This window comes from Chrysochloris asiatica, unplaced genomic scaffold (assembly GCF_000296735.1).
Source record: "Chrysochloris asiatica unplaced genomic scaffold, ChrAsi1.0 scaffold00001, whole genome shotgun sequence".
In the NCBI taxonomy this organism is placed as follows: Eukaryota; Metazoa; Chordata; class Mammalia; order Afrosoricida; family Chrysochloridae; genus Chrysochloris; species Chrysochloris asiatica.
This window is the reverse complement of record NW_006408519.1, coordinates 49,565,582-49,578,552: the sequence shown is the minus strand read 5'-3', so window position 1 is coordinate 49,578,552 and position 12,971 is coordinate 49,565,582. Positions and strand designations below refer to the sequence as shown.

Below are 12,971 nucleotides of genomic sequence, written 5' to 3'. Positions count from 1 at the left end.
ATAACTGTAGAGGCAAATGAGTTTTTAACTTTTTAAAAAGGTTTAAGAGGATAACTTTAGTTTCATCACAGAAAAGTGGCTCATTGCTCCTTAAGTTCAGGAAGAGAATGTTATACCGAAATTGAGACTTTAACTGACCTTTGCTACTTCCAGTTACTTACCTAGCATATATTGAGGGCTTCCAGCCCTCTTAGCTTTCTCAATGTTTCTAGTCTTTATTTTTCTAAAATAATTCAAAAAGAACCAAAAATGAACTTAAAAGTTCCCTAGGTGGACCTTGTCCCCTCTCCTGGCTTTCGCCCACAGTAAAACATTTCAGAAGACACTTTCACCACTGAAACGTTGACCATTTTCTGCGAAGCTGAGCAGCTTAAAGGGCTTCGTCTCAGGCGGTACTCCGTGTCCCGTCCCGGGCTCCCGTGTCCCTGTACCGTGGACCTATGTGGCAATGTCTTGTGCTTGCGGTCTAGACGCCATGCAGTGCTGTTTTGTGAAATGGACAGTTCCTGTATAAACTCTTAATTCTATACATTGGCCTCTGTATGGTTTTTCACCTGCTACGTGGATTGTAGAGTTCCTTATAAAACTGTAAGTCCCCGCTAACTACCATGCTGAGGCCTCGTTGTATGTGGTTTCACATCCTTCTCTGTGTCGTGAGGGTGTCCCATGTCTGCATGATGCTTGAAGGCAATGCTACGCTCGACCAAGCCTTAATCGGGTGTTAACACTTGTACGTTTCAGAGTATGCAAAAGACGAGGCAGAGCCAGCCAGGCCTGCCAGGTCCTCAAACACCACGTCTTTTTCTCTGGAGTTTAAAAGGGAAACTGTCTGTGATGCAGATGTCTGTCTGTCTGTCTGTCTGTCTCTCTCACCGATGAGAACGGACCACTGCGCATCTCTGTGGCCGTCGCCCATCAAAAGGCCCCGGTCTGGAAGTCTTGGACTTCTTTTCCGGGTTCTGTTTCAATGTGCCCCTTTTTCCTCCAGTCTGAGTTTGATGTATGGCCGATGGCGAGTGTGGTCTGGATGTCCACCTTCTTGGCAAACCTGCTCGTGTGCAGGCCTTTCTTCAGTCACTTGTCATTACTGCTTCAGCTTCTGATTACAATGGATCTGTTTTTGTTTTTGCTTTTGGAAAAAGGCTCTTAAATTCAGAGAGAAAATGGAGGGGACCCAGTTTTCTTTACAATGTGGATCTACCTCAGTTAAACAGTTGGGTGCTATTTACTAAGTCTGTCAAATCAAATTGGAAATAGTAACCAAACAGTGAGACACGGCTCCACATGAAGCTTGAAATCATTGTTTCCGTTTATTTAATAATATTTTTTTAATTTATTTTGTGCCTTTTGTGTTGAATCCTAATGCATTGAGGGGAAAAAAAAAATCAGTATAGAAATTTTTGTTGCAGGTGGGGAGAAAAACCCCACTGGCCATGGAATCGGATTGATCCCCCTGCTTTCCCCCCAGCCAAGTACTCAAAACACAGATTAGGATCCCATCTGCCCTCTTGTGAAAAGGGAAGGGGGGAAATTTAAAAAAAAAAAAAGGCCAGGAGCAAATCTAATGTTTTGCAGACAATGAATTTCCAAGCTTTTCTATGCACTTATTTGTAGCTATCATCTTCTGTGCCAAGGAAGGAGGGAGGGGGTCAAACAGCAACATATGCACCAGTCCTCCCATCATTGCTTTTATAACCATTCACTCCCCACCATATCTTTTGCAAGAGGGCAGCACATGGAAGGTTCTCGATTACCTCTCCCCTGACCCATCTGATGGAGGTGCTAAAGACCACCACAGAGACGGGGTGTCGGACTGTGGAGGGAGACCTGCTCTCGCCTCAGCCCCGGCTCTTCCCCAGCTTGGAGAGCTTTGTGGCAGGTGAGGAAGCCGGTGGCTCTCCAGGCCTTTCTAGTGGGCTGTTTACAGTTCTAGACTTTTCCTACTATGGGGATCTTTTATTACTGAATTCTGGGGAAGGTAACACAATATTTTAGAGTCTTAAGAATTTGATTTTATACCAGTAAGAACTAGACACTACGGATCTTTCCTTTAGGACACAGTTTTACTATTCTCAAAAGATGTCTCAATTTTACAAGAGAACCAACATTCCTTAGTGGCAAAACTTTGACATTTGATTTGGGAGGCTTTCTGCTGCAGGAACCCAGAAAACTGCAGATGACTCTAGAGAGATGTTATTCATTTTTCAAACGTCCATCATGTTGATACTTAAGCTATGTTTTGTAAAGAGTAAATCATCCTTTAATATGCTGCATATAAAGATCGGTGTTGTTGCACTTTCTCGGTAAAAATTGCTCTACAATTGGCCCATTGGTAAGCATTTTTGTTTTGACCCTAACAAGAATCTTTTGGGGCAGGTGATGGAATTTATATAGGTACCTCAAGAAAAAAAAAAAAACCTGACTATGCTGCATTTTGTTTCTTTTGCTTTTCACATGTAGCGTTTTATTTCATTTTTCTTATTTAGGTACATGCTTTTCTGGACTCCCAATAGACTGTTGAGAGACATTTTTAAGTTACACTTGTAGGGATAAGGTATCCTTTATTATTATTCTGTTTTGTTATTTTTTAACTTTACTCTACTCTTCTGGTTCAAAGATCACCCTACATTAGAATTTAACACTCTCCCCCCGAATAGAGCTGAGGCAAAGGATACTGTGTTTTATAAGCAACAATGTCCCCATCCTTTCTGCTCATGCTGCTTCTGAACCCTTTTCTCCATATCATCCAGAGGTTGGATCACTGCTTTCCTTCAGTTCAGACTCGAACAAGAACGGTGGCATCCTCATGCTTTCCACACAGACCTCACAAAATTGCCATCTCGAGTAAGCCGCATGATCCTGTAGGTTGATGGCAGGCAGGCCCATCAGTCTGGTGGCTCAGAGGAGCCGATTTTCCCTTCTCCATTGCCCACCGCTCGCCCCCCAGAGTGGAGGGAGAGTGGTCTTGATTGACAAAAGATAAACTAGTGAAAAAGCTAAAGGCTGAGAAACTGAGCATCTGCCGTCGTGACTAAGCTTAGCTGGGTCCTTTGAAGTTTGTTTTACAGCTTACTAGGTTTAATAGTTTGCACTATTTTTGCAATAAATTCATGGAATCCCTAACAGTTACTTCTTTTGTTTCTTACTGTGTGTGTATATATAAACTCTGATACTAAAGGTTTGGCATAGTGTTTTTTCACCTCCGTACATAACCCTTAACATGCACAGAATGCTGTAAATCTGATAAAATATGATGTGAATGATATTTTATAAAGTTATTTTGTATGGTGTCAATTTTGTTTTGCCTCATAGTATGTCAGCAAAAAAAAAAAAAACAAAAAGAAATAAAATCCCTCATATTTACAGCTGTCTCCACGTCTGCCTGGGCATTTCCTTCTGCACAGGTTTCCAGAGTGGGAACTGGCCCCCGATGACTTCTAAAAACCATGAGGGCTGGAGGGGTGAAAGCCACAGGAAGGAGCTGGTCAGGAGGGAGAAAAGCAGACATGTCCCGGGGACTTCTTCAGTGTTTGTTTCTGCTCGAGCAGCCACAGAGCAAGGGTGACTCATAAAACCGTTGACGCCCGATGACTAACCAGCCCCATGCTCCCTGTCTTGTGTGGGACTCAGAGCTGACCACATCTGTGGGTCTGGCCTGCTCTGGTGGCAGTTCAAATCCACCAGCTGCTCTCAGAAACCCTATCTCTACAGGGTCGCTGTGAGTGGGGACCCATTTGACAGCACACAGCTCCTTTCCTTTATTTGCTTTCCACTCCTACTGGTGCTCATCCTACACGGAGCATCAACAGTCACTGTACATCCTCCAAGCTCCTTTCAGAATTCACAGAACTCTTTCCATCCACTGCTTTTAGCTGTAGGTCTTCCCAGCTCAGTCATGAACTGCTTCTGATCGAACGGTGTCGGTGAAGCCACAATAAAACATCAAGGATATGTTGGTAAAATCATCGCAGGTCCTACCATCCATGTGTAGCTCTCCTAACCCCTCATCACTGTCTATTGATTTTCCCAGTTTTGACTAAGAATTCTCGAGAGTCAGGGGCCACAGAGGTGTTTTGTGGTTTTGGATATGAAGGCGTACAGGATCCAATATCATATATAATAAGTAGGTATACATATATATATACACATATATATTTACCACTATTAAAAAGTACAGGTTCCCCCAGATTAAGGTAAAAAACAATACAAATAAATGACACCATCCTCAATTTTGTAAGTCAATTGTCTACCAGCCACTCCTTGGAGACATTATGCAGGGTTGTTAAATGAGTCGGAACCAACTCGATGGTACTTAACAACAACCTATAAAGCAACAGGACGACATACACCGAACGTTAAGACCACCTATCAGTGGTGATTACGGACAGCTGAAAGTTTATGTTCAATTTTCACATTTTCTGGAATGAACAACTGTTCTGACCCACAGTGACCCTGTATAGGGTTTCCAAGGAGCTGCTGGTGGGTTTGAACCACTAACCTTGTGGTTAGCTGCCCAGTGCTTTTCCCACAGTGCCACACTAAGAGTCCAGGAATGAACATTATCCTTCCTAAAATCACAAGCAGCTGTGCTCTGGGCTAACACCTGGACTGCCACTACCCACAAAGTGTGTCCCACCGTGCTGGTAAGGGCCTTGAATGCCAAGTTAGGGATTGATCCCACAGCCATGGGGAGTCTCTGTGCTCCAACAGCATCGTAGTACCAGGAGGCAAGTTTTAGCTGAGGATTTGAATCCTAGTTGACCCAGTTTCCAAAGGCAAGGGATTCAATGAAGATGTACACAGAACCCAGGGAGGAGTCCCCACGGCTACTAGAGCATCAGCTGGCAACACTTTTGACCGTATGTGTAAGACAAGGAGACATGTTGAGAAACTACCAAAGTTGTCTTGTGTATGATTCGGCGAGGAACAGTGACGCTTACTCACCGAATCCTTGGAGCAAAAGTGCTTACGTTGTTGGCTCAAGACATTTGAGCTCGTTAGGTTCAACCAGTTACGGTTTCCCATCTGGGGTTTCTTAAACAGCATTGTGTTACTGTAGGCAAAGCTACTGCAGCCAAGTACAGCACTTAAAAGATACGGCTCCAAGAGGATATCTTCGTGATGTTAGGTTTGGTGATGTGTTTTTAGATGTGACAGAAGAAAGAAAAGAAAACGGGACATCAATCAAAAATTGCTGTTAGAATGTGCCCTTTGGTTGTTCAAATGGTTATATGTTCCTGAGTGTTTTTGTGTATATCCCCCCTCCCTACAAAGACAACAAAAAAAAGAGGGAATGGAAGTAAGTACTGATGATGCCCAGAGTTTGTAATCATTGCAATGAAACAATGGTATAAAGCCGATGTTCTCCCATGGAAACTATCACTTGGTTCACAATAAAAACTTAAGAGGGAAAAAAATGTGGTTACCAGAAAATTGAAATTGAAATTTGTGGCTCAAGGTATAGTTCTACTGAACAACACTGGTCTAGATACCTCTCTTACCTTACTGTTGTTGTTAAGTGTCGTTGAGTTGGTTCCGACCCATAGCAACCCAGTATAGGGTTTCCAAGGAGCAGCTGGTGAGCTTGAACCACTGACCTTGTAGTTCAAACAGCTTTGCAGTCTGACACATTAACCCACAGCACCATCCCAGGACTCCATCTCTTATCTTATAGGCAATATATAAAATGTAAAATGTTTTTTAAAAATGCTGTTAGAGGATGAAAAGATACGGTCTGGGCTGAGAGTTACCATTGTGGATCTGACAAAGGACTTGTATCCACAGTACATAAACCTCAGTGCTTCACAGCACCCCGTATAGTGCTTTTGAGAGGGGCTGGTGACCTTGAATGAAAGAACCTAATAAGAAGATGACAAAGATTTTGAACACTCCATCTACTAAGAATTATAGATGGCAACCTCATTAGAGGACTCCCATGGAGTCCTGCTGTGGCGCTGTAGGACAAACACTAGATAACTAACTGAAAAGATGGCTGCTCAAACCTTCAGCATTCCATCGGAAACCCTATACAGAGTCCCTATAAACTGAAATCACCATGAAGGCACTTAACAAGTCTCCTTAAGAGGGGATGATAGTCACCGAGAAGGAATGAGTGCTAGCAGAAACTAGTGTTGGCCACTAGTCTACGAAAGCATTATTGCCAAGGACAGACATGCCAAACCTAGAGGCTGATTCCACTTACGATGACCTAGAAAAGGCAGGGATTGGTCAGGAAGCTAGGGTCTGTGCGCCACACCCTGTTGGTTTGGTCCAGAAGCCCTAGTGGTGCAGTGGGTTCAAACCCACCAGCCACAACGGAGAAGAAAGAGGAAGCACTGTGCTCTCATGGACTTACAGCCTCAAACCCCCACTTTGTCCTTTAGGGTCACTGACTCCCTGTTGAATCGATTGTCGTGGGTGGGCTTTTTGGGTGTTTTTGTATGGACCATAAGCTCAAAATCATTTTAACAATTTAAAATGGCTGAAAAGTATTTCATGACATGAAAACTCCAAAACAAAATTCCAATTCCAATGCACACAAGAAAAATTGTCTTGGAACACAACCACGCATGTTCTTTTATACGTGACCTATGGCGGCTGGTACTGAGATTGTGGAAGAGAGGGACTGGCCCACCAAGCCGGACATGCTGACTCCTGGGCCCTTTCTAGAAAAGCTGTGCTGCCTCACGCTCTAGGAGCGGGTAGAGCATGTGATTACAGAGGGGTTGTTGTTGTTAGGTGCCATTGAGTCGGTACCAACTCATAGCAACTTTATGCACAGCAGAACGAAACACTACCCAATCCTGGGCCAACCTCACTACTGTTGCCACGCTTGAGTCCATTGACCCTGTATACGGTTTTCAAGGAGCGGCTGGTGAGCTTGAACCACTGACCTTAACAGTTCAAACAACTTTGCAGTCTGACACTTTAGCCTACAGCGCCACACCAAGACTATTCTTATTGTTAGGTGCCATTATGCACAACAGAATAAAATACTGCCCGGTCCTGTGCCAACCTCACAATTGTTGCCACGCTTAAGCCCATTGATGCTGCCACTTTCCCAATCTGTCTCGCCATGGGTCTTCCTCTTTTTCTCCGATCCTCCACCCTACCAAACATGACATCCTTCTCCAGCGACTGGTCCCTCCTGACATGTCCGAAGTATGAGAGACGAACTTTGGCCATCCTGGCCTCCAAGGAGCACTCTGGCTGCACTTCTTCCAACACAGATCTGTTGGTTCTTTAGGCAGCCAATGGCACTTTCAATATTCTCCTCCAACACCATTAACTCAAAAGCATCAATTCTTCTACAGTCTTCCTTATTCACTGTCCAGGTTTCGCATGCATGAGGTTATTGAAAATACCATGGCTTGGGTCAGATGTACCTTAGTCCTCAAGCTGACAGCTTTGCTCTTCAACACTTTAAAAAGGTCTTGTGCAGATTTGCCTAATGCAATATGTCATTTGATTTCTTGACTGCTGCTTCCAAGAGTGCTGATAGTTGATCCAAGAATGAAGTTCTTGACAACTTCAATCTTTTCTCCATTGATAAAAACGTTGTTTATTGGTCCAGTGGTGAGGATTTTTATTTTCTTTACATTGAGATGTAATCCATACCGAAGGCTGTGCTCTTTGATCTTCATCGGTAAATGTTTTAAGTCCTCTTCACTTTTGGCAAGCAAGGTTGTATCATCTGCATATCGCAGGTTGTTAATGAGTCTTCCTCCAATCCTAATGCCTCATTTTTCCTCATATAACCCAGCTTCTCGGATTATTTGCTCAGCATACAGGTTGAATAACTATGACAAAAGAATACAGGCCTGTCACACACCTTTCTTAATTTTATACCACTCAGTGGTCCCATGTTTTGTTCGAACAACTGCTTCTTGGTCCATGTACAGATTCCTCATGAGCACAATTAAGTGTTCTGGAATACTCGTACTTCACTATGTTGTCCATAGCTTGTCATGATCCACACAATCGAAAGCCTTTGCGTAGTCATTGAAGCACAGGTAAACATCTTTCTGATATTCTCTGCTTTCAGCCAAGAGCCATTGGATATCAGCAATGATATCCCTCGTTCCACGGCCTCTTCTGAATCTGGCTTGAACCCTCTGGAAGTTCTCTGCCAATGTATGCTTGCAGTTGTTTTACCTTTAGTTAAAACTTTACTCGCTTGAGATATCAAAGAGATTGTCCAATGATTTCTGCATTCCGTTGGGTCACCTCTCTTTGGTTTGGGCACAAATATGGATCTCTTCCAGTCAGTAAGCCAGATAGTTGTCTTCCAAATTTCTTGGCAGAGATGAGTGAGTGCCTCCTGTGCTGCCACTTTCTTGAAAGATTTCAATTTTTATTCCATCAATTGCTGGTGCCTTGTTCTTTGCCAATTCCTTCAATGCACCTTGGACTTCCTCCTTCAGTATCATTGGTTCTTGATCATGTGCTATCTATTGAAACAGTTGAACATTAGCCATTTCCTTTTGGTACAGTGACTCTGTGTATTCCTTCCATCTTCTTTTTGATGCTTTCTGCATCATTCAGTAATTTTCCCAGAGAATCCTTCAATAACGAAAGTTGAGATTTGGATTTTTTCTTCAGTTCCCCCAGCTTGAGAAATGATGAGCGTGTTCCTCCTTTTTGGTTTTCTGCCTCCAGATCTTTGCACATTTTATTGTAATATTTGGCTATCTTCTTGAGCTGATCTTTGAAATTTTCTGTTCAGCTTTTGGACCTCCTCATTTCTTCCATTTGCTTTAGCATCTCTATGCTGGAGAGCAAGTTTCAGTCTCTTCTGACATCCATTTTGACCTGTTCCTTCTTTCTTGTCTTCTCAATGACTTTTTAAGTTCTTCATGTATGATGTTCTTGATGTCGCCCCACAACTCTTCCGGTCTTCAGTCTTTAGTGTTTAATGTATCAAATCTCTTCTTCAGATGATCTCTAAATTCAGGTGGGATATATTCAAGGTCATATTTTGGCTCTCGTGGACTTGTTTTCCTTTTCTTTAGCTTCAGTTTGAATTTGCATATGAGTAATCAATGGTCTGTTCCACAGTCTGCCCCTGGCCTTGTTTTCACTGATGATAATGGAGCTTTTCCATCTTCTCTTTCCACTGATGTAGTCAATTGGATTTCTGTGTATTCCATCTGGTGAGGTCCATGTGTATAGTCATCTCTTATGCTGTCTAAAGAAGATATTTGAAATGAACAAATCATTGATCTTGCAGAAATCTATCATTTTACAGATGAGGTATCTGGGGACAAATCTGGGGGGCCTGATGGGACTGCTATGTATTGAGAATGGGGCGCAAAGAAGGAGCAATGACATGAAAGAGACAGCCAACAACACCCGCTGCTAAGAGGAATCCTCTCTGATCTCTCTGATAATAAACTTACACAGAGGCAATGTTTCTTCCTGCATTTGATTTTATCATTTGACTCTGGCTCATTCTCTGGGACAACAAGTTTTAGGAAGGCCTGTTTTTAAATATTACAATGTTGCAGGCAACAAGCATGGCCTTATGACAATAAAACAGTTTACTGTAAAAACATGCAGATTTTTTTTTTTTTTTTTTTTTTAACAGCAAGGGAAAAATATATTACGAAAGGGGGAGGGAAGCAAAATCTGGACCAAAATTCAAGTATTTGATTTAAGCACAAGCATTCAATTGTACCATCCTACCCAATAACTATATATTTAGCTACAACTGATCAAGTTGTGAATAAGACAGAACTTAGAATATACAAGTATGAATTGATACAACTGACAATTAGAAGCTCTTCAAAGTCCACTTGTGTCAAAGACAATGAGCGGCGTGGTCTTGGCCTCTGCAGCTCAGAAATGCAGCCAACCCGCTGGCAGCTCGTTCTCGGTAACTTTCTGCCGCAGTGGGGGCCAGAGAGTGGGGTTGCTCTTGGGATTACTTCCTGTTGGCTACTTAAGTGGGAGCTGCTCTGTCTTGACCAGAGACCAGACCACCTCCTCGGAGGCTTGGAAAAGTCACAGAATTGTGCTCGCTCTGAAGTGGTGCTGCTGGCTCAGAGGGTTTCACCAACCGGAGCCGCCCGGCGTTTCTCTTCTGGGTTTAGGAACCAGTGTCCTCATCACACTCCTCCTCATCATCATCCTCTTCCTCCGCCTCCCTCCTCTCCTGAAGCATTGTTAGGTATTTGCTAGCTAAAATCTTCTTTGGTAGTATGTCTAAAAACCAGAAAGTTGACATTAGCAATTGCTTCTGATAGCCCAGGAATACATCAGTGCAAAGTTTTAAACGTACTAGTCCCTGCTCTGACCTCTACAGACTCCAATCCAGAGGAGACACCATTCCAGCTAGGCTTCTGGGCACAATGACCTGGCAATCCAGTGGGCTCTCCTGACTAACACTACCAACCCAGGACTGGCTGGGCCCACCCACAAAAGTCAGGACTGCTTTCTCTGTTTCTGGGGCCAACAAGACCAGCCACCAGCTTTCCCTTCAATAGCAGGGGGATCCTGAGAGGCTGGCCTGGCCAGGCTCACTCACCAGCCCACCAAACATTCTTGTGCCTCCTGTTGACTTGGTTGTTGACGAGGTGACCACCATTACAAACCAGAGTCGACGAGAAAGACAAGGAAAACTGTCTTGCTGTGTATTTCCTGGTAAACTCTGACATCAGAAAAGCCGCACTAGCTCACCCAGGGTAAGTAAAGCCACAAACCCCAATGTTTCACAGTACCTGCCAGAAACTGGAAAGTGTCTGACTCCTCGGCAGTATTCGCTACATCACTGTAAGCCAGTGCTTTCTTGTCCTTTCCAGTGCCATGTCTGTAAGAGTAGGTGGCTAGATACTGAACAAAGAGCTCCTACAACAAAACAAAAACATCCAATGAAAGCTAGGCTCTGAAAACAGGTTTTGAAAGTTGTATCTCATTTAGAAGACTGCACATGGTCCAATTAAATGACAGGAAGTCATGTGTGGGAGGAACATGAAACCACAGAGAAAACCGGGTCACATCAGAGTTCTGTGAGAGCAGGTATTTCCCAGTTAGTTTTCCATATCTAACTTATGGAAAGTATTTTAAGTGATTAAACAATGAATCCTAGATGTTTCATAACCACCCTTACACTTGGTACAGGAGACCCTTCTAAACTTCTATGAGGCTCATATAAACTCATATAAACTTCTATACTCCTCTGTTGTCCTGGTGTGGCATTGTAGGATACACAGAATCGCAAGGTCTGTGGTTCAAACCCACCAGCGGCTTCTCAAAAACTCTACACAGGGTGGCCTTGGAGTGGGAACTGACTCAAAGGCACTTTGCAACAACAACAAGCTACTTTAGGAGCCCTGGTGTGGAGCTTTAGGATTAAACACTGGGCTGCTAATCGCCAAGTTGGCAGTTCAAACCCACCAGCCACTCCTCGGAAACACTATACAGGTTCACGATGAGTTGGCACCCACTCAACGGCACTTAGCCACATTGTCCTTGTGTGGCATTGGACTGCTAAGCGCAAGACTGGAGATTCAAATCGACCATGAGGCAGAAAGAACCGATTTGATAGTACTTAATTGGTAGCGTAGTGGTTACGAATTGGTCTGCTAACCTCAGGGTCAGCAGTTCGAAACTACCAGCTGTTCTGTGGGAGAAAGATGAGGCTTTCTGCTCCCATAAAGATTTACAGCCTCAGAAACCCTGTATGGGGTCGCTATGATTCAGAACCGACTCCATGGCACATAACCACCACCACCACCACCACTGGGACACCCAGAACTGGAGTAACACCTGGGCCCTGGAGGTAGGAAGTGGCCCCATTTCCCCATTTGCCTAAACACCTTCCCCATGCTGGGAACTGGTCTGGACTGGGCCACTCTCTAAGAACATGATCTTTACTTTCCTTAACCCTCAAGCTCCATTATTTGGAGCCCTGGTGTGGCGCTGTAGGATCAGCACTGGACTGCTAACTGCCAGTTTAGCAGTTCAAACCCACCAGCTGCTCCTCGGGAACCCTATAGAGTCGCTAAGAGTTGGAAGTGACTCCACAGCACTTAACAACAATTTGATTGTTGAAGGCTTAAAGGAGTGTTTATGTCTTTCTTCCTTAGCCCCACTCGAATAAAACTGCCCAGGAAACACAAGTCTCCCATCAATATTGCAGCTACAAATATTTTCCTGAAGGAAGCAGGTAAGAAACATGCCATCCTGTAAGTCTAAGGTGTTGTACACATAGCTCAGACGTCTCCTAAGAGGAAGGGCTCTGGCCTGACACATCCCCAAACACCCACTCCCCTGGAATCCAATGGACTCATTGCGATCCTGTATAGGGATTCGGAGGAGCGTCTGGGGGGTCTGAACTGCCAACCTTGCAGCTAGCAGTCCAGTGCTTATCCTACAGCACTAGGCCAGAACTTGGACTCACCGTGGCCCTATATAGCGTTTCTGAAGTTGTGCATATTTACAGGAACACAAAGCCTCAGCTTTATCCACTAGTGCAGCTGGTGGGTTAGAAACATCCACAGTGCTTAACCCACAGTGCTTAACCACCAGGAGTCCTTTACTACTGTTTGTTGTCAAGTTCAGTCGAGTCTGTTCCAACTCATAGCGACGCTGTATAGGGGTTTCCGAGCCTTTTAAAATCTTTGTGGGGCAGAAAGTCCCATCTTTCTCCCACAGATTGACTGGTGGGCTTGAACCACTGACCCTGTGGTTCGCAGTCCTGTGTTTATCCTATGGAGCCACCGCGCTCCCCTTTACTACTACTCTCACTGTTGTTAAGTGCCTTCACGTCAGTTCTTCCTCATAGCAACCTTTTATAGGGTTTCCAAAGAGGAGCTAAGGCAGCTCTGGTAGAGTAGTGGTTACGAATTGGGCTGCGAACCTTAAGGTCAGCGGTTCGAAACTACCAGCCGCTCCGCGGTTGAAAGATGAGGCTTTCTACTCCCGTAAAGATTTACACCCTCGGAAACCCTGTACAGGGTCGCTATGGGTCG

The 12,971-nt window shown here is 44.1% G+C and overlaps 1 protein-coding gene across 1 annotated transcript in view; it reads right to left on the bottom strand.

Moving 5' to 3' along the window:
- Positions 1-10,087: 10,087 nt before the first annotated feature.
- Positions 10,088-12,971, bottom strand: part of CHRAC1 (chromatin accessibility complex 1) — a 3,977-nt gene continuing 1,093 nt past the window's right edge. The window contains exons 2-3 of the mRNA XM_006830849.1: positions 10,719-10,845; positions 10,088-10,203 (exon numbers count right to left, since the gene is read on the bottom strand). Of these exons, the coding sequence (XP_006830912.1) occupies positions 10,088-10,203; positions 10,719-10,845 (243 nt within the window). The remainder of the gene's footprint in view (positions 10,204-10,718; positions 10,846-12,971) is intronic.